This window comes from Chanodichthys erythropterus, chromosome 20 (genome assembly GCF_024489055.1).
Source record: "Chanodichthys erythropterus isolate Z2021 chromosome 20, ASM2448905v1, whole genome shotgun sequence".
Classification (NCBI taxonomy): Eukaryota; Metazoa; Chordata; class Actinopteri; order Cypriniformes; family Xenocyprididae; genus Chanodichthys; species Chanodichthys erythropterus.
The window spans coordinates 5,915,047-5,936,478 of NC_090240.1; the positions used below are offsets into that span (position 1 = coordinate 5,915,047).

At 35.7% G+C, this 21,432-nt stretch overlaps 1 protein-coding gene across 4 annotated transcripts in view; it reads left to right on the plus strand.

Moving 5' to 3' along the window:
* Positions 1-21,190, plus strand: part of mybpha (myosin binding protein Ha) — a 30,249-nt gene extending 9,059 nt beyond the window's left edge. Inside the window, exons 6-14 of one of the 4 annotated variants that reach the window (XM_067371867.1) lie at positions 7,632-7,720; positions 7,812-8,007; positions 8,176-8,315; positions 11,105-11,264; positions 13,850-13,986; positions 16,632-16,818; positions 17,060-17,108; positions 19,870-19,915; positions 20,087-21,190. In XM_067371867.1, the coding sequence (XP_067227968.1) occupies positions 7,632-7,720; positions 7,812-8,007; positions 8,176-8,315; positions 11,105-11,264; positions 13,850-13,986; positions 16,632-16,818; positions 17,060-17,094 (944 nt within the window). In that variant the 3' untranslated portion in view covers positions 17,095-17,108; positions 19,870-19,915; positions 20,087-21,190. Of the gene's footprint in view, positions 1-7,631; positions 7,721-7,811; positions 8,008-8,175; positions 8,316-11,104; positions 11,265-13,816; positions 13,987-16,631; positions 16,819-17,059; positions 17,109-19,869; positions 19,916-20,086 lie in introns of all 4 variants that reach the window. The other 3 variants (XM_067371866.1, XM_067371869.1, XM_067371868.1) reach the window with 3 other exon arrangements.
* Positions 21,191-21,432: the final 242 nt, after the last annotated feature.

A 21,432-nucleotide genomic window follows, 5' to 3' on the forward strand; every position in this document is an offset into this window, starting at 1 on the left:
GAGATGAATATCTCGGAAATGGTAGTGAATATCAAAAATCTGTGCGGCTCGGTCCAAAGATCATCTGAGCTGATTTTGGACAAAATTGACCAAAATTTGTAGGAGGAGTAGCGAAAAAACTGTTTTTCATTTACTTCAATACGGCAGACAGGTACATTTAAGGAAAATGACAAATGATACATTGTCGGAATCGGCATAAGCCAGGGAATAAAATGACATGAAGCATACACATTTTGGAAAGTGTTTTCAAAAGTTATAAGCGTTTTTGAAATAATCATTACATCTGTGGAACAGTAGGTGGCGCTGTGCTGAAACTTCTCAGGTACCTTCACGACCTTTTAAAGGTCATACATACCAATTTTTGTGAAGATATGTCAAATTGTTTAAAAGATATCGCAATTTATGACAAAATTCAAAATGGCGGACACGTGATTCATCCAATATTGACAGAATCGGTATCGTTGGATTCGGCATGATCCAAGGAATCCATAGATCACCAAGATCTTGATTTTCTGACAAACTGTTCAAAAGTTATTGGCCAAAATAGCCATTTTTCATATCTCATGACCTGTAGGTGGCGCTGATCCCAAGTTTGGCATAGACCCTCAGACCATGGTTCTGATGAAGGGTACCAATTTTTGTTTCGATTGCTCAAAGTTTGGCCGAGATACAGCCTCTATACTAATTTTGGGTCGACCTCGTTAACTTCGTGACATCATAACCTTTGAACAAAGATGAATAAAAAAAATTTGTTCAGTCATTTCTGTGCGGCTCAGTCCAAAGATAATCTGATCAAAGATTGGACAAAATTGGACAAATTTTGAAGGAGGAGAAGCGAAAAAAAACAAATACTGTACTTTTCAAAATGGCCGCTACTGTAATGGGTGGAGACTTAATGTAAGAAGTTGAATAGCATCAGCATGAAGAGACGAATCAGATGAACTAAATTTAATTTTTCTATGACAAACAGTTCAAATGTTAAAACCGTTAGAATGTTGAAATTTTGAACTGGTGGTGGCGCTATAGAGTTGGTTCTAGAGACTCCAAATTTGGTCCAATCACTATTCATGAGCATCTCTACAACTGTGCCAAATTTCATCATTTTCTCATGTTCCGTTGATAGGGCTGCCATAGACTCCCATTCGGGAGGAAGAATAATAATAATAAAAGGGAAAACGTACAATTACAATAGGGGCTACAGCCCCTTCGGGGCTTGGCCCCTAATAACCAGTTTAACCGCCATCACTTCAAATTATTTATTAAATTTAGCTCTTAATGAGAGCTCTGTAGTCTCACCAATAATTCACCAAGACCGTTCAAACATTTTCAAGACATTTAATTCGAAAAACGACTTTGATTCCCGAACTGGTTCTGATCGAGGCTATCTATCACTGTAACCGGAAAATCTTTTACACTGCGTGGCTCATTCCGGAAGCCAAAAACCCGGAAGTGTGAAAAAGGTCTATTGTTGGCAATCAGTGGTAAGTCTGCGGAATTGGGCTACTTTTAAAGAAACATTTCACTTTTTTTGAAAATACGCTCATTTTCAAACTCTCCTAGAGTTAAACAGTTTAGTTTTACAGTGTTCCTTTAAGTTGTTTCCGTGGGTCGATTTTTTTTTTTTTTTTTTTAGGTTGTGGCCACATGCTAATTTGTCCTGTTTAGTAAATCTGACCTATTGTGTTATTAGTCCTTGCAAGTAAAACATGAATTCTTTGGTTATTATTATGTTGCCCATTATTTCCATTAAGGGTGATTGTTAAAAGTTATAAACAAAAAACTCTGATTGTTTTAAAGAAGACCTGATCTAACATCACTAAATCCTCTGACAAAATCTAAAATAATTTTATAATAAACAGTATCATGCATAAATAATAAAGAGTAAACAGAATACATTTTTTAAATAAATGTTATTTAATGGATACCTATTGTTAATTATGTTCATTTTTTTTTTTTACATATTTTATTATTTGATATTATTTAATATATGTTATATATTATATATGTTATATATTATATTTTTTTTTTACATATTTTATTATTTGATAGTATTAATTATAATATTATATGTTAGATATATATATTTTACATTATATATTTTAGTGAAGTTTACATTTTCAAACAATTAGGTAAATCATTAAGAATAATTTGTGTTGGTGCAAATAATATTAATTATGTCAGCTTGTAACAAGTCATGTGTTGGTTTACATTTTATAATATACAGGATATTATTATTCATACATAGTCAAGATAGTAAGTAAACAATCATTTAAAGGGATAGTTCACCCAAAAGTAAACATTCTGTCATAATTTACTTAACTTCATAATTTTACAAACCTGTATTCATTTCTTTCTTGTGCTGAACACAAAGCAAGATAATATATATATATATATATATATTTGGTTACCAACATTTTTCAAAATATTTTCTTTTGTTTAAATAGAGGGTGAGTAAATAATTACAGAATTTTCATTTTTGGGTGAACTGTCCCTTTAATTTAAGTTATCCCATTTAATTTATTGTGTAAAGGATCATTGTACTAAAAAGGTACAAGCGTTATAATTGTACTAAAATTAAAAACTTGAATTTTGAACTGATTTTTACTTCTAATCTTAAAAAAAGTGGTCTGATATATATATATAATAATCTTACTTTTATTTATGAAATGTGGAATTGCTCGGGCAATTAGATATCCTTTATATCAAATCATATATCCGACATAGGCAGGTTCACTGATAAGAGAGGACAACTGAGACAAATGTTCAGGTCGAGGGGGGCAGTAAGAGTTTTACTAATCTGGTTCTCTGGGTTGACACATCCCCCTAGTGGCTGTTGTGTTGTGGCTTAATTCTGTGTGTTTTCAACTTTTATTTGTTTTTTAAATTACGTATGTTGAGCACCGAAATATTATGATCATTTTAACCAAGCAAATACTTATTTACCTTTTATAAAAAATGACCCAAATAAGATCCTGAAATCAACTGATGTTGTTATTAAGTCAAATAAGCCTGACTGAAGAGAGATATGCAGGCATGTTGGCTTTGGAGAATCAAATGGAACAATATGTTCATCCATTTGGATTTAGCGGGTTAATGTTGTGGTGTGTGGCAGTGATTCAAGACATCACACAGGAATGCATATCAGAACATGGAGTGCAAAAAGGGATCGAAGAAGCAGGATTAGGTTTTTCACACGTACAAGCACAGGCATTAGAGAAATTAGGTCGGGTATGGTAAAGGTGAGCTGAATGTGAACCTTCAACTATGCAGTCAGTGCCACCTAAATCAAGCATTGTGTCAGCATGTCAGCTCAGAAATGTGTGTCGCTCCACAGGTGTCAATTGTTTCCTGTCATGATGACTGAACTTTGTTTTGGTGTCCTGGGAAGTAAGGATTAGAAGTCTGGTGGGCTAGAGACTTCTAAATGTTTTCTGTATGGTTCTGTACGTTTTGTGGTCTGCCCCAACTCACGCATATACGTTTTGTGTTATTGTGGACCGGAGCAGACTGTTTTTGTGTGACACTAACATAAAAGCAACTTCATTCGCCAATGGAAAGCATATTTACACAGTCTTAATCAAATGTGCCATTCACCATGTAGAAAATAGTAAATGTGTGAACAAGTGACAGATTTTAGCCGTAGCTTCAGTGTCTGTTTATAATATAGGGTGCGGAACCCTTTAGATTCTAGGTGATGTCATCAAAATCATTGATTCATATTGGCGGAAGTGAGAGACTGTAAGTTTTAAATGTTTATGTTTTCTAAATGTGAATTTTGTCATTGTTTTGGTGCAAACTAGCTTAGTAAGGCTAACATGTTCTAAAAGCCAAAAAACTTCAATTTTGATTTCATGGGGGACTTAACAAATATTAAGTAAATAAACTTCATGTATAATTGAAAAGTTGACAATTCCAAGTTACCCTGACAGGTAAAAGTTATTGAAACAAAGATTTTAAGTTGGTCTAACTTTCATCTAATTAAATTGCTATTACTTAAAAATGTCAATTTACTTAAAGGTGTCCTAGATTAAAAAATGTAATTTACCTCGGCATAGTTAAATAACAAGAGTTCAGTACATGGAAATGACATACAGTGAGTCTCAAACTCCATTGTTTCCTCCTCCTTATATAAATCTTATTTGTTTAAAAGACCTCAGAAGAACAGGCAAATCTCAACATAACACCAACTGTTACGTAACAGTCTGGGTGTACACCCCCAATATTTGCATATGCCAGCCCATGTTCCCAACATTATGAAAGCCATTAGACAAGGGCAGAACGTCTGGATCTGTGCACAGCTGAATCATCAGACTAGGTAAGCAAGTAAGGATAATAGCAAAAAATGGCAGATTGAGCAATAATAACTGACATGATCCATGACAACATGATATTTTTAGTGATATTTGTAAATTGTCTTTCTAAATGTTTCGTTAGCATGTTGCTAATGTACTGTTAAATGTGGTTAATGTTACCATCGTTTCTTACTGTATTCACGGAGACAAGAGCCATCGCTATTTTCATTTTTAAACACTTGCAGTCTGTATAATTCATAAACACAACTTCATTCTTTATAAATCTCTCCAACAGTGTAGCATTAGCTGTTAGCCACGGAGCATAGCATCAGACTCATTCAGAATCAATGTAAACATCAAAATGAACACTGTACTTAAGCAATTAGACATGCTGCATGACAAACACTTTGTAAAGATCCATTTTGAGGGTTATATTAGCTGTTTGAACTTTTTTTATGTTGTTTAAGGCAAGCGCGAGCTCTTGGGGCGTGGAGCACCAGATTTAAAGGGCCACACACCATGAATCGGCTCATTTCTAATTATGCCCCAAAATAGGCAGTTAAAAAAATGAATTTAAAAAAATCTATGGGGTATTTTGAACTGAAACTTCACAGACACATTCAGGGGACACCTTAGACGTATATTATTATTTTTTTTAATTTTTTTTTTTTTTTTTAAGTTCTAGGGCACCTTTAACTTAAAGCTAACAAGTTTATTTTAGTTCTGTCTACTTAAATTGAAGTAACCACAACATATTGCATATGTGTACTTATAATTCACTTGTGACTGATTTGATGTAATCTCATTTTATTAATTTCTTTAAAAGTCAACACGTTCAAAACATGTTTATTCCTCTACTTCCATAAACTGCACACACACACACACACACACACACAAAAAACTCTTCTCTGAGAATTGATAGTCTTTTGATATCATATACTTATAGTTCATATATGTATATCCATCTATTCAATTCAGACATTTAGTTAACTTCTGTTATGAAAACGTGCATGTCTAACTTTTGTTGTCACTTCTCCAAAATGTAAGACATGCTTTCCTTTTTAATTTCTGTCTGACAACGTGTCTGATAACCTGTCAAATGCCACATGAGCTCATTTTCTTACTTGGAATCAAAATATAAAGAATATTAATATAACGTCTAGATATGATAAAAATGCTTATTTGGCTCTTTCTGCTTCTAGAGTGTTAAAACCACAATGTTTGCCAGAGCTGATTCTTAGAAAGGATATTTTTGACAAGATTGATTATCACTTCCTCATTTAATCTGAATAAATAATATATATATATGCTCTTGCTTCTCGCTCATAGCACTAAAGGCCCTTCTTCTTTTGCTCCTTTTACTCTCATGACAATATTATTTTACTCTTTTTATTTTTATTTTAGATTATTTTAGAGATATTTCCCCAGTTTCACAGAAAAGGCTTAAGCTAGTCTCAAACTAAAATGCATATTTGAGCTATTTATCTGAAAACAACTTGCACTGACATGTCTTAAAATATATCACTGCCATTGTCTCAAGATGAGCACACCAGTAATGTTTTTTTTTTTTTTTTTAAGCTACTTAAATGTCCTGATTTAACTAAAGCCTAATCCTGGCTTAATCTAAACCCTGTCTGTGAAATCAGCCCACAAATTCAGGTGCATTGTTGGCGCTTTGCAGTTTTGAGTCAACTGAAAATGACAGTGCCATTGACATCAAAAACCTGGTCTGAGGTCAATGACGCAGTATTTTTTTGTTATTTAAAGGGTGCGTTAGTAAAATGCGCCTATAGGTGGGTGCACACTATGCTTGTTACACACACAGGTACGCGCAACAGCACACAAACATGCCAAATATTAAAAATAAAAGGATTACAATGTAAAAGATTATTATTCTGTACATAAAGATAAAAATGGCTACATGTCATAATGGATAGTCATTGCTTTTATCAGATTTACCTATTTGCAACAATGATGAATGAAATTAGCTAATTATTTGAACAATCATGGCAATACACACATGTATTTAAAATGACTCGTCAAGTTGAGGGTGTCTATATTCCTCCATGTAAATAGCGAATTTACCATGGTGCAAGCGCACCAGGCTTTTAAAGGGAATGGAAGATGAGACTTTTTTCATTGCATGTTACGCCCAAAACACACCCATGACTCATTAAGAGACTAGATACTTTTAGACCATGCGTATGGTGCACGGACCATTTTTTCTGTCGTTAAATGAGCAAAAGTGGATTCGACGCCCTAAGTGTGCCTGCGCCATGCGCTTCAGACCATGTGCTTACATTGTTAAAATAGGACCCAATGACCTACTGCTAGTTTTAGATTAATATTTAAAAGCATCACTTAATTTTTACCATCACTTTATATTGAACATTTTTTTTTTTATTTGCATTATATCATAACATTATTTATGCCATTGTAATTCTGTAAAAGTCTGTAAATACATCTAGCTTCTGTCACTGCAGTACAAAAAAAATGGCTTTTGTTAATGATTTAATTTGATTTAGTTTAATTTATTGCTTTTTTATTATATTAATAAATATATTAATGTAATTTTAAGAATTTGACAGAAAACATGACACATAATAAAAATTAAAATAAAAAATGCACCTGAAAATCAACTTAAGTAGGAAAATATTGAGACTCATTTTTGGGTTTTGGCTTACAAAAATATGCCATCCCTGCAGCACTCTATATGAGTGAACACGCACATGTACGCTTGTATTATGCTGACGATGACATTTACAACACGCACAGTAAACCTTAGCGTACACATACAACTGAAGCATGCTTTGAGCTTAATATTGTGGACCAGTACCACATTTTTTTTTTTTTCAGGATACATTTAGTTGTAATTATTATTATTTGTTTTTTGTTTTTTTAATAGCATCCATTCACATGAAATGTATTGTAGAAATAAAGCACACAGTGACGAGGATGTGACTGGCCTGTAATATGAAAGCTGTTGACCTGCAGACGGTCAGACATTCCTCATAGATCTATTTGTGGATGCATTACAGTGACCCAAGAAACGCTGCCATGGACTCGCTCTCCAATGTACAGTATATCAAGAACAAACCTGCTGAAATGAAGTTAATCGTTAACTCATTTAAATAATTGTGTAAGCATTAAATCTGTTTTATAACACAAATATCTATGGAAATTTTCAAGTTCAGAAAAAGTCTGCTCAGGATGTGTAACACTGTTTTTGCATTTCAAAGTAAGACCTTTTAAATCTAAAACAGCTCATATGAAATCATTTTAATCCCCCAATTAAATACATGCACTTTAAATATTCTCTTGTGTTGTTGTTTCTTTCAGATCGGCCCAAGATCCGCCTGCCCCGTGCCCTGAGGTCAAGACACGTCAAGCATGTTGGCGAACAGATCAATCTTGTTATACCATTCTGTGTAAGTTCAAACTTTTATACCTATATCTATGTCAAATAAAGCTGTGCTTCATTGTAGGTTCTAATATGTTCCATAATTCTCCATTTTGTAGGGAAAACCTAAACCTGTGATATCTTGGACCAAGGATGGCCAGCCTTTGGATACGAAGAAGGTAAATATTCGCAACAGCGACAAGGATAGCATCCTGTTTATCCGCAAGTCTGAGAGAGAAGACTCTGGCAGCTATGAGATGACCGTGAAGGTCGACAGCTTCGAGGACAAGGCTACCCTCGTAATTCAGATTGTCGGTGAGATGTGCTATGATCTAGAGATCTTTTTGGACCTTGTCTATTTCAGTCCCCCTTGCATTTTCATTCTTAGTCCATTCCTTGACACCTCTGTTTACTGAGTAAGACCTCACAGTGTAAAATGATCCATACTAAGGATGCTAAATCATTTTTAATGGTTGTGTGTAGATCTGCCTGGTCCTCCTGCATCTGTCAAGCTAGTCGACTCTTGGGGCTTCAATGCAGCTTTGGAATGGACCCCTCCCAAAGACAATGGCAACACTGAGATCACTGGATACACCATTCAGAAGGCTGACAAGAAAACTGGAGTAAGTAACTCATTATTAGCACAATAATAGAGTCAGTAACGTAAGAACTACATGTCAGCATATTGTGTATTAGTTCTGCACTCAGAAAATGAACTACGCCCTTCCCTTTTTTTTAAATCTAAGGAACAGTGTTATTTGGGTTGAGAAAAATTGCACTTTTAATAAACTGTTATCTAACATAAAATGAACAACATGAAATGTAGGTAGTTTTAATCACATCAGATGTTTGCAATCCTGCAGTTCTGGCCTGTCCCACATCAGAGGTCTTGACCTTATGTCAAACAATTCAAATGACATCATTTTTATATATTTTTAATGTAATTATATACAAATGTATTACTTATATATAATTAAAATACATGTTATACCGAATGTATTAGAATTACCAAAAATTAAATATTTAACAGTTCCCCACAATTTGTGTGAAACCCAGTTAGCGCACGAGTTTCTCTTCATTAAAATAAAATAAAATAATAAAATAAAATAAAATAAAATAAAATAAACACTGTAAGTGCATAAGCACCTATTTTATCCATTGGCGTTCTTATTATTTTTCCATTTCTTCTTCTTTTTCTTCCTCTCCTTCTTCTTCCGCTCTTGAGTCTATGGCAGCCCATAGATCTGCTTGCAGGAAAGTTATGAAATTTGGCAAACAGATAGAGGACAGTATGAAATTTTCACGAAAATTTAAACCAGATAATCTGTTATCTGATAATTTTTAAATAACGCACAAATGAATTGTACGTAGCGCTTTGACATAAGGCTGTATCTCCTCAACACTTTATCGTATTCAGACCAAACTTGGTTCATGTCATCACAAGCGTGACTTGGGGTTACGTGCTGTGTTTCAGCGAAGTGCCACCTACTGGTCTGAAGATACAAAAAATGGCTATGTTGATTTGATATCCAATTTTTCCATATCGGACATTTTGGCCATCAGCTATATTGAATTTTGTACTAAATTGCTATATTTTATGAATGCATTAGCGTATCATTATTAAACTCACAATGGGTCATCGGCACTATGCCCTGATGTTTCAAGCCAGTGCCACCTAGTGATAAAATCAAATATGCAAATGCTTATAACTTTGGGTGGGGTCAACTTATTTTCATGGGAGTAATCTTGTTAGACTTCCAAATCCTTGCCGAGTCCAACGATACCAAACATGCTAGGTTTTGCCTTATGGTTTGTGCAATGAGGTGATTTAGCATTAAAGCAACTTTCACCAATATCTTCAAAACCATTAGTCTGATCGAGATGAAACCATAGTAAGAAATTTGGAAACATAGATTGTTGGCTATACGCTAATAGCCAAATGTCAAAATATTGATATTAAGTGGCAAAAAAATGCAAACAAAGTTTTTTTTATGTTCTCATAGATATAAATGACTATAACTCCAAAATGAAATGAGATATTTTCACCAAATGTATGGGCTCACTCTAAAGACACATAAAAAATGGTGGAATTGTGCCTCTTGGTGGCGCTATAATAGAACAAAACATGAAATTGCCATTTACTACAATACAGTATTGTGATACATTACAAAACTCAGTATGTGCCATCGGCACCATGCCCTGAAGGTACTCAAAAGGTTTCGAGACAGCACCACCTTGTTTTCAAATGTTATAATGAAATTTTAAATAGCTTTTGATTAATTTAACCTATTGTCATGGGACTGGTCTAAATAGATTTCTTGGGTCATGCCGAGAACATAGATACCAAAGTTGCCCTAACTGGCCAAGCTCGCTGTCTGCCATTTTGATTTTCTTTAAAACCTTTTCAAACACCTCTTAGACTGTTAGTCCGATTTTCACCAAATTTGAGTCAGATCACCTTCAGCTAGGAAAAAGTTATGGATTTTGTGTTGATAGACAAAATTGTTTTCGTATAGCGCAGCAACAAATTTGAGGCATGATGCCTAAATGATTCTGAAGCTGTATCTCTGCACTGCTTAGCCCTTTTGACACCAAACTATGCATGTTTCATGTCTGGTGCTCCCAGCCATGTTGATCGGCTAATCGTGCTCTATTTGAGCTTGGCCCCGATAATTGCTTCTTGCTGCTATATTTTTATATTTATTTATTGGTTTTGATAGAAGGGTTGCATAGAAAATCAGCTCATATAATACTGAGTTTGACCTGATAAAGTTGACATCAACATTTTGAAAAAGTGTATTAGGCAACTTCTGGCAGATGCGTTCTTGCTCTGATAGCCTAAACTACTTCCCTCATACTTACCACAGTGATAACTGACAGCGAGCAGTGAATGCTCTAAGTATGTTTTCTCTCTCTCTCTTTTAAGTAGGATGTATGCCGTCATACTTAAGCAAGGCTTAATTTAGCTTCCTGTCAAGTAAGTAAATCTAAACGAAGAGTCTTCAGACTCTGTATATGGACATTACACATCTATCTATAAGCTTGTATCTGGGTGTTCGAGGCATGAGTCAGATGACTTCTTGGCGGGAGAGGATCTGTTTGGGAAGGTGTAAAGTGCTGACAGATAGAGAGAGAGCTCCATGATGACATCTCATAACTCTCGCTGTCGTGATGTGAATCATGATACTAAACAGCTAGCCTGATGTGAATACAAGATGTCTAGAGAACATACAGTACAAAATAACTTAATCTAAAGGCACTTTAGCCAAAGCCACTGTGTCTTGTCGATATTTAACACTGTAATGCAAATCACTTTGTTTACGATTTATTTATTGGATGGAACCCACAGGGAAATATTTGCAGGCTTGTTTTCAATTTAGTAATAGTGTACATAATGTACTGTCTTTGGCAGGAGTGGTTCACGGTTCTCGAGCACTTCCACAGGCTGAACGCTACCGTCTCTGACCTTGTGATGGGAAATGTATACACCTTCAGAGTTTTTGCCGAAAACAAGGTTGGAAGGAGTGAGACTGCTGCTGTAACAAAAGATGCTGCTCATATTCAGAAAACAGGTGAGGTCTCAACATGTTATTGTTTTATCCCTACGGCACTTCAGACTTCTCCCATTAAGTTAACTTGGTTTCTTAAGAAAAGAAAACAATTATTCATACGTTACATGGCTTGACTGAGGTAAAAATACTAAAGTATGGTCTTCAGTAGCTTATTGCTGGCAGCAGAAGGATAAAATACACCCATGTTCAATAAACACAAAGTTCTGTCATGAAACTCTAGATGGCACAGGCTGATAGGTCATTAAAGGATTAGTTAAATTTAAAATGTAAAGTACCCAAAGATTTACTCACCCTCAAGCCATCCTAGGTGTTTATGACTTTCTTCTTTCTGATGAACACAGTCAGAGTTGTATTAATTAACATCCTGACGCATCCAAGCTTTATAATGGCAGTGAATGGGACCAACGAGTTTAAAGCTCAAGAAAGTGCATCCATCCATCATAAATGTACTTCAGACGGCTCCGGGGGGTTAATAAAGGCCTTCTGGAGTGAAATGATGCATTTGTGTAAGAAAAATGTCCATATTTAACAAGTTAAAGTAAAAGTAAAGTAAAATATCTAGCTTCGGCCAGACCGCCTTCTGTATTCAACTTAGGAATAAAGTGTAATGTCTCTTGCAATTCAAAACGCATATGCTACGTCCTATGCCTTTTCGTTTTCAACTTATGAAAAAAGCGCAGCTCACACGACATCAGTTAAACTTTCTTCATAAATTGAATATGGAAGGCCATAATTTTAAAAGCATTTTGTAAGATCATGGCATTTGGGTTAGCACAGTCTTTGTTGCATATAAATCATCCTCTTTTCCCCTTTAATCAGTGGTCTCTAACTCTGCTTCTGGAGGGCCATTTTCCTGCAGAGTTTAACTCCAACCCTATTTAACACACCTGATCCAGTTAATCAAAGCATGTTCAGGATTACTAAGCTGTGTTCAAAATCACCTCCTATACCCTCATTCATTATTCTGTACATTAGTCCGCTAATATTGTCCACTTGAAGGAGTGAATGAAAACGAGTGAGCAAATTTAGACACAAGTGTGCTTTTGCATAGTTTGTTCTTGCTGTTTAATAATCATTTAAAACTTAGCAAACTGGCAGCTCCAGTAGTAAGATGAAAACATTTATCATGAACTCTGTCAGTAAACTAGCATGTATAAGCCTTAATTAAACAATTTAATAATCAATTGAAAAGGAATTTATACCTGCATGATATTACGTTGTAGCCACATTGGACCAGTGGTTTGGAAAATGGATGGATGGATGGATGGATGATTCTACTGCAGGCGCCATCTTCTGGTCAGACACAGGAATTCATTCTGCACTACTCTCACAGTGCATTATGGGTATTCTCTAGCCATTTAGCAAACATCAGTTGAACACTCGTTATTGCGGTGCATTATGGGATTGAATGAGTGCACTCGATAATGTCCACTATGGTTTTGGACATCACTACAAATGGTTGTCCTCTCAAATAGTGCCCTCTTTAAGGGTATAAGGGGCGATTTCAGACACAGCCCTAGAACCTTACAGGCAGGTGAGATAGAGCTAGTTGGGGCTAAACTCTGTGTGACAGTGGCCCTCCAGGAGCTCAGTTAGAGACCACTGCCTTAAATCAAGGGGGTCCAGTTCTGCTCCTGTGGAGCCTCCTTCCAGCAAAGTTTAGATCCAGTCCTCATTAAACACACCTGAACCAGTTAATCAAAGTCTGTGTCTGAAATCATCTCCTCTACCCTTATTTACTTTAGTATACACTTTATTTTGATAGTCCACTTTAGACATTCTGCTAACTATACGTAACTACATGTAAACTAACTCTCATTAGAATATTAGTAGACTGTTAGGTTAGGGTAAGTAGAACAAGTTGACTCACAGTATACTTGTAAAATGACTTATAGTCAGTAGAATGTCTGTTAGAGAGCATCATAATAATGTGTTAGCAGATATTAAGCAAACAGTCTACTAATACTCTAATGATTGCTAGTTGACATTTAGTTACCTATAGTCAATATAATGTCTAAAGTGGACTATCAAAATAAAGTATTAGGCCTACCATAAAGTACACTATTAGAAGGGACTACCAATGTTGTCCGAAACCATAATGGACATAATGCACTCATGTACAACCGATGTACAATTAAAAGCTAGCTGCTAAAGAATGCACAAGCTCTGAGCATTATGCCCTCATCTTACTTTCATCTCCTTTAAATAGACTATTAGGGAATAGTGAATAAGGGTATAGGTGTGATTCTGGATACAGCCATGTTCAAACTTAAGGATCACTAGAAACTTCCGGGCAGGTGGTGGCCCCCAGGACCAGGAGTGGACACCCATGTCTTAAATTCACAGGTGCTACAGCCATAAACATTCAGACGGACATCTTTTGCTGCATCTTGTGTTGAACCCCTTCTATGGAACATGTCCGATTTGGGGTTTCTACAGGGCTCCATTTAGCCGACTAGGAAATCACCAACTAGTGGATTTTAAAACCTGTAGTTTTGCACATCCATAGACCTAATGCCATGTAACAGCTATACCCTCGGCACAACTGTCAGTCCCGGCTGAGGTTGTTGTCCCCTGTCCTGTAGGTATTGTCTACAAACCACCAGAGTACAAGGAGCACGATTTCAGTGAGGCTCCCAAATTCACAGCTCCCCTCAGCGACAGAGCTGCCACTGTGGGCTACAACACTAAACTACTGTGTGCAGTCCGAGGCAGTCCAAAGGTATGAATGATCTCTCTTCCGCTGATTTGGTATAGTCCTCCTTGTTCTTCTTCCACATTTTCCATTGTGGACAATATGCCATCCAGTAGCTACATGTTTGGGGCCAGGAATTAGCTGATGTGTTTCCACAAATATACTTCTGAAAGAGTATCGTTGTAATTCTAACAGCTGTTAATAATCCAATGATGGTATCAACATATCCAAATGTCCTTGGGTTCAAGCTCAATAAATAGCTTAATTATACCCATAGCTGTAGTCATAAGGTACAAAAAGCACAGTGCTGTTGGTCATTCCTGCTGACCACTAAAGCCAGCTGGTAGACAGTCATGTGGGGACTGTGTTAGCTTGTCATTCCCAAGGAGGGGGATGTAGAATCAAGTTTCGAGAACAGCTGAGATGGATGCAAAATCTGGGCTGAATGCAGATCCTGACGAGGTAGTCTTCTAGGACACTCCAAAATTCTTGTTCATTAAAGCTCACAGTGATGGGGCCTGCTGTCTATTTTGTGCTAACAAAGTTCCAGAGATGTCTAGGGTGTCTTGGGCATGTTGGATGCAATTGGAAATGTAAAACCTTCAAAGCCACAATAGAACATAATGTGTTTCATAGAAGAACACAGTAATGGCTTCCTCGATAGTATATGGTATTTACAACATGCTCCAAGCAAAACAATAACACTCTGTTCAGAGTTTTCCTGTAAGTAAAGCTTTATTTAAAAGCACCTAAGTAATTCACAGGGGAAAAAAACCCCAAAAAGAAATGACAATAAAATTAAATACAAAATGAAAAAAAACAAAAAACAAAAGTAAATCAAGGAAAGGTCCTAGTGAACAAATGTGTTTTGAGAGATTTTTTTTTTGAAAGTGCATAGCGAGTCAATTGCTTGTAGGTATATTGTACAGTACCATGAAGCATCATGAAGACATTTGAGTGTCATCGGAGTAATTTTTGCAGCTGCATTCTGAACTTTTTGTAAGTGTTTAATTGAGCTCTTTGGTAACTCAGCAAATGCGCTATCGCATTGGTCATGTCTAGATGTAACAAATAGATTAACAAGTTTCTCATAGTCAGAAGATCATGAAAATAATATCATGTAGTCAGTTTAGATTAGTACATTTTATATAAAGACTGTGATATTCAAAAACCCTTGCTCCAGATTATCATGATGGGGCCCAATTTATTTATGGCACTAAACCAGTTCCAGGGTATCTCTGGCTTTTTGCATGAAGTTGGAAATCTAAAACCTTTAAAGCCACATGAGAACATCATGATATACGTCATAGAAGGATGCCATAGATTATTTTCCACCATTGCTGTGAATGTTTATTTCCTTTTCCACTTTGGTGCTGCAAAATCAGGATACATCTGGGACATAAGAGTTGGTGACAGTGTGATAATGTACAATAACCAAACACTGGAGTATGCTCATGTACTGGAAATGCACTTGTAACTGTTCCTCATCTTGCTCTGAACTATTTGTCCCAGTGGTGCCTCATGGTAATTGCTTCCTCAACAGGATTGTTATGTTAGCTTCTTTTTCGCTCTCAAAATTTTCATAAGTCAGAGGAATGACGTTCATACCTTTGTCCAGATTTATTAATTCATCCTGGACAGTCTTATTTATATTGACCCCTTAATGTTGCCAATTTGTGAAAGTCTTTTCACATGCTCCTTTTTTGTGACAATATAAGATCAGCACAGATTAATCAGGTGTTCGATTAGCAGGATCCCTGCTACGATCTGTTGTGCATTGCCATATCTGTAAACTGAAGATCTATGTATGACATCAAGTGTCCTCAAAAGCACAGCTAGCATAGTTGTGATATGATTCAGCTTGGCTACTGTAACTTCTTCATTATTTCCTGTAAAGCTTTAGCATTAGCCTAACTAGCTTTTAACTGTTCAAATCAAACTGCTCAAAGTGATTTTTTTTATTATTACTTAGACAAGGTTTCACTGGAGTTACACATTAGCATGTTTAATTCATGAAGGAGTGTATGTTAATCTTCCCTAAAAGCACCTCTGCATTAACAATTCTGTGCTAGCATCTTGATGTCGGAAGAAATTTAGCATCTTGTGGACACAATCTGTGTGTTGAACTGAAGGTATCCCAGAGGAAATCTGTGTTTCTCTTTTCTGGAAAGTTACCCATGGAGCAGTGGGAAATCAGTCAGCATCATAAGGTTACAGTATGTGTTAACAGAATGCTGAAATGCTTCTGTCAGTAACCCATGTGGTGCAGCTGATGAACCACGAGTGGGCAGAAATTCAGGGACTGAGATGTGTGACATTTTATATAAGGACCATAACACCTTTAAGTGTGTGTGAGGGATACTATTAATGAGGCTACGGGAGCATTAGCACTGGAGTTGGGAATAGCTTCAGTTACACTAGTTCACAGCATTACTGTGGGTTATTAAATGCCTCTCAGTTTGTCATCAATGTATTAATTAATAATTACACCTTATTAAAATTGATTTTAAAATTTTAATAATTACACCTCATTAAAATTGATTTTATTTCATTGAGAAAGTGTTTAAACGGTAATGTGTTAAACATATTTGTGAAATGGTCCAGTTGGATGGATGACTTGCTGATGTTGCTTGTGGCTACATCAGTTGAAATGACATGTATTTTGTCTGCAGCCTAAGATCGAGTGGCTGAAGAATCAGATGATCATAGGGGATGATCCCAAATACAGGCAGATCAACAACCAGGGAGTGTGCTCGCTCGAAATACGCAAACCATCCAGCTTTGATGGAGGCGTCTATACTTGCAGGGCCAAGAATGCCCTTGGTGAGGCTACAGTTGCCTGTAGGCTGGAGGTCAAACGTAAGTACAGGATCGTTTGCTCTTTGCCTGACATGCTAATACTACAAGGTGCATTTTCAGCTGATTATAGTGTCATTGATCCTTTAAGGTGTTTATCCAGGGGAGGAATGGCAAGCAAGCATTTATTTTTCTGTGCTGACTATGATTAATTTGAGTTGCTTTAAAGCATGTATTAATGTGTGGGTGTGCGTACTGGATGGGTTCAGAGATATGTTGACAATTTTCTTTTCTCTTTTACCAGAGGTGACCATCCTAGATGATAAAGATAGGAAATAAGATGATGTGCACAGGTCAGTAATTAAAAAATGGTTTAGATTGAAATACATAAAATCTAAAAAAATCTAATATATATATATATATATATATTTAATACTAAACAAAAATTACTTGATTTGTCCACCATGGACATGCAGCTACACTCTGTAAGATAACTCTGAAAAGCTGATGTGCATCAAAGGCATGTCTGTTATGTAGTAACTTGGTTTTTAAAGGGTCTGTAAATCCTGTTGAATGCACACTATGCCACCAGGAAGGTTTTGCCGTTTCACCACTCAGATCTTTGAAAGACATGCAGCATCAGGTTTAAATGGCAGTTCAAATGGCAGAATTTTTTTTTTTTTTTTTTTGGCTTTAGAGTTTAGACTTCATTTGCAACACACAACTACATCAAACTCACACATCGAATATCACACGTAAAATTCTTCGATTGACAAAATAAAACAACTTGATGGGGGACAACCTGACGAAACGTTATTGTAGACATCTGTTTGTGCGTCTAACATGCCTATCAGGGAGTGTCTGTCATGTGATGACAGCTGTTTCCCCTGTGAAACTCCCATACATGGAGGAGCCTGCAAACTGTGAGAATGTAGCTGCTCTCACTTAAAGAGGCCAGAGTGACGGTTAGTGGCTGTGTAAGCTAAAAATGAAACTGTGGCCTGGCAGAGAACACAGAACGGAAAGCAGCACATCACCCATAACTTCCAACAGTGCCTACACCCTGCCGGACTACACCTAGTGACTATTTACACTAAGTGAAAATAGCATATTTTCTTAGCGATAAATGCTATTTACACTACGTGAAAACAGCAATATATTCTATTTACACTAAGTGAAAATAGCAGCATTTTCTTAGAGATGTGCTGTTTACACTACGTGAAAATAGTGAGAGATCTATTTACACCATGTGAAAGTATCAGTTCTTTGCAATAAGAGTAAATAGTAATTAGATGCTATCTATACTTTATATTGGCAGATACTATTTGCACCTCAGTATTTTTGTACATTAACAGGATGCAATAATATCATAGAGTGTATAAATGAATGCTGCCTTATTGGAAGAATAAAAACCCTCCCTACACCTTCCCTAAATCTACACAATAAATACTTTTAATATTATTAAACACGCAGTTTATTTCCATTTCTGGAACATTATGTTAATTTGGCAAAAGGTGAATTCACACCCGCATTGATTGTGTTAAAAGCCAGTTCTGCAAGCCTTACTCGCTACTGCTAACTCACAAAATGCTTCATTGGCCAAAAAAAAAAAAAGGAACTTCACTGTTTTTGGCCCTGGCAGCTAGCATCATTTCACTAATCATATCATCAGCACATGGGAAAATGTGAACAAGTTATAGTCAGGAGAAAGAAGAAGTGCTTCCAGTCATTGTGTTCTTGCGTCATCAATGGTTGCCTCTAAAGAAAGAAATGCAGCCATCTTCACTTTGCAGCAATTTCTTTGCATGTGAGACCATTTTGATGCAAAGCACCTGAAAGAACCATTTACTAGATCATCAAGATCTTGAGAAATTCAACTGCAATGAAGAAGCCTTCAGAACATGCCAGAGTGTCCAGCAAGCGGCAGGACGGTCACCTCCTGAAGAGTCAATACTGAACCATGTGCAGAGCTGCTCAATATTGGCAGCAGGTGTGTGAGTGCATCTGTGCGCACAGTGAGGTCAAGACTTTTGGAGAGTGGCTTGGTGAAGAAGGGCAGCAAAGAAGCAAAGAATATAATATAATACTGAATTCTTTATAAAATGCAATTTTATATGTTGTTTTATATATGCAATGTTGTTTTATTTAAAGAGCTATTTGAGTAGTCAATGAAGAAACATAAAGTACCTGATACATAAACCTTTGAAAATAAATAAAATCATATTGACTAGATTTGAGCTAATCAAAATAACTTCCCCTCCATATAGCACTGACATTTCTTCTCTTTTCTTATGATGTGTTTACTGGTGCAAGGGCAAGTCACTCACATGAGATCCACCAATAGCAAACCACAACCATTTAACCATTCAAGTAAATTTGAGCTCAAAAGTTTACATACCCATTGCAGAATCTGCAAAAATGTTAATAATTTTTAACAAAATAAGAAAGATCATGAAAATTTAGTTGTTTTGTTTGTTTGTTTGTTTTTACTTTCCTGAATAAACTATTTCACATAATGACACACAGTATTAAGAACCAAGGGTATGTCAACTTTTGATTAGGGTCATTTTTTTTTTTTTTTGTCTTGTGTAAACTTTATGTAAACATCTGTTATGTGAAACAGTTTATTCAGGACAATACTAAATAAATAAAATAAAAAAAACGTGCAATTGTCATGATTTTTGTTAAAATGATTAACATTTTTGCAGATTCTGCAAGGGGTATGTGAACTTTTGAGCTCAATTGTAATTCCCTATGGATGAAATCAGGTCCCGTCCTACATTTTTTTTCTTGTTCGAGAAGTTATTTCACTCATCATAAGATACATGACATAATATTGAAGAAAAGACTATCACAACTTACATTTAATGCCCATTTTTAAAGACGCACTAGAGCAAAGTTTCACAACATATGGGTTAAAACTGCATAGGTAACAGATTTCCTTCCAAAAAATTTGCAATTTAAATCTCCCAGCATGCCAAATTTATCAATTTGTAATTACAAATTACGAAATACCAATTGGATTTTCCAGTGCTAGTTACAGTGGATTTTGAGAATGGGAGAAATACTTGTAAATAATGATGTAATGATCTCAAATCATTCTGTCTTTTGCAGTTCTCTTACTGAGGAGCAGCAGGACAAACACTATAGAATAACAATGGTGAGCAAAGCTACAAATATGTGATATACACAAATATGTGATATGTCTCAGTGACCGGCAGTACTGTTTTAGTGCCACACCTATTTAGTTTATGTGGTGTAGTTTAACAGATGTATTCTGGGTAATGGGTTTTCTGGTGTCTGACACACTTCTCTCTTTCTTTTGTTGTAGATGTTTACAGTGGTGCAGGAGGATGAGCAGATGTGTGCACAATAATAGAGGCTCAGACTCACTTCTGTGATTAATATTTTCAACAAAATACAAGAAACATTGGATAAATTCCTCTTTTGTTTAAAAGAAAAACCTGTTAGTGAGGGATAAAACAAGAAATTTTTAGTTTTATATTTCTTGCATGTATTTCAAGTGTCACTCTAGTTGTCTGTACCAGTTTAATCCTGATGAAAACCCCCATTGTAATTGAGAGTGTTTCCAATAAAACAATAAACCCACTTATCTTATTGCAATAATATATACTAATCTACAAATGATAATTAAAATATATTCTGCCTTTTTATTATCTTATTGAATGTAGTTGAAAAAAATAAATAAAATAGTGGTAGTGAAATTCTATGTCAAATTTTATTCAAACAGAGGTGTCTTAAACAGGACCCAGGTTCGCACCGGATGCTGTTGTCATTAATTTTTTTCTGATAAACCAGCATTATGGTTTATTATATATATTTTAAATATATAACTTGTGGTCTTAACTGCCAGTTCAAAGGTTTTAAATAGACTGAACAAGCTTTAACTGGTACTCTGCAAATACAAACCGATGAAAGCAGTTACTAACAACACTAGCGACATGATTCACCATTAGTCAGAGCCTACTAATAGTGTGCTGTTTTAGCTGTTGCTGATGTTATGGTATATCAAAAACATTTTAAAGTATTACTCTGTCACTAAACAGTGAAGCATTAGTTGTGTTATAACTGTCACGGGTGGTGGCTGTATATAAAGCGCACAATAATAAAGATACTCAAACAGATCTTTAATCTTATAAACAAACCAACAAACAGGAGAATAACTAGGATAATATACAACCATGTTGCACATAGACAATAAAAAATACAGGGCCAGGAACTAACTGAAACTGATGGCTTAAATGCACAGCAAACAAAGGGAGTAACAAACTAGACACACCTGAACAGAATACTCAATTAGTAACAATGGAAACAAATAGGCAGGGGACTACTCTCAAAGTGTATGATTGCAGAAAAAATATATTTGTTTGTACTGAACATTGATGGAGCAACATATTTTTGTCTGAAAATAAATCATAAAAGTGGTCAATTTTGTTTAAAATTCTTATTCATGTATGAAAGGGTGAGGGGGGCCTTTTACCCCACACATACCAGCATAAGGTAAAAGGCACACCGTATTCATACAAATATTTTAGTTAAAATAATATGTTTTTTAAAGGTGCCGTAGAATTGAAAATTGAATTTACCTTGGCATAGTTGAATAACAAGACTTCATTACATGGAAATGACATACAGTGAGTCTCAAACTCTATTGTT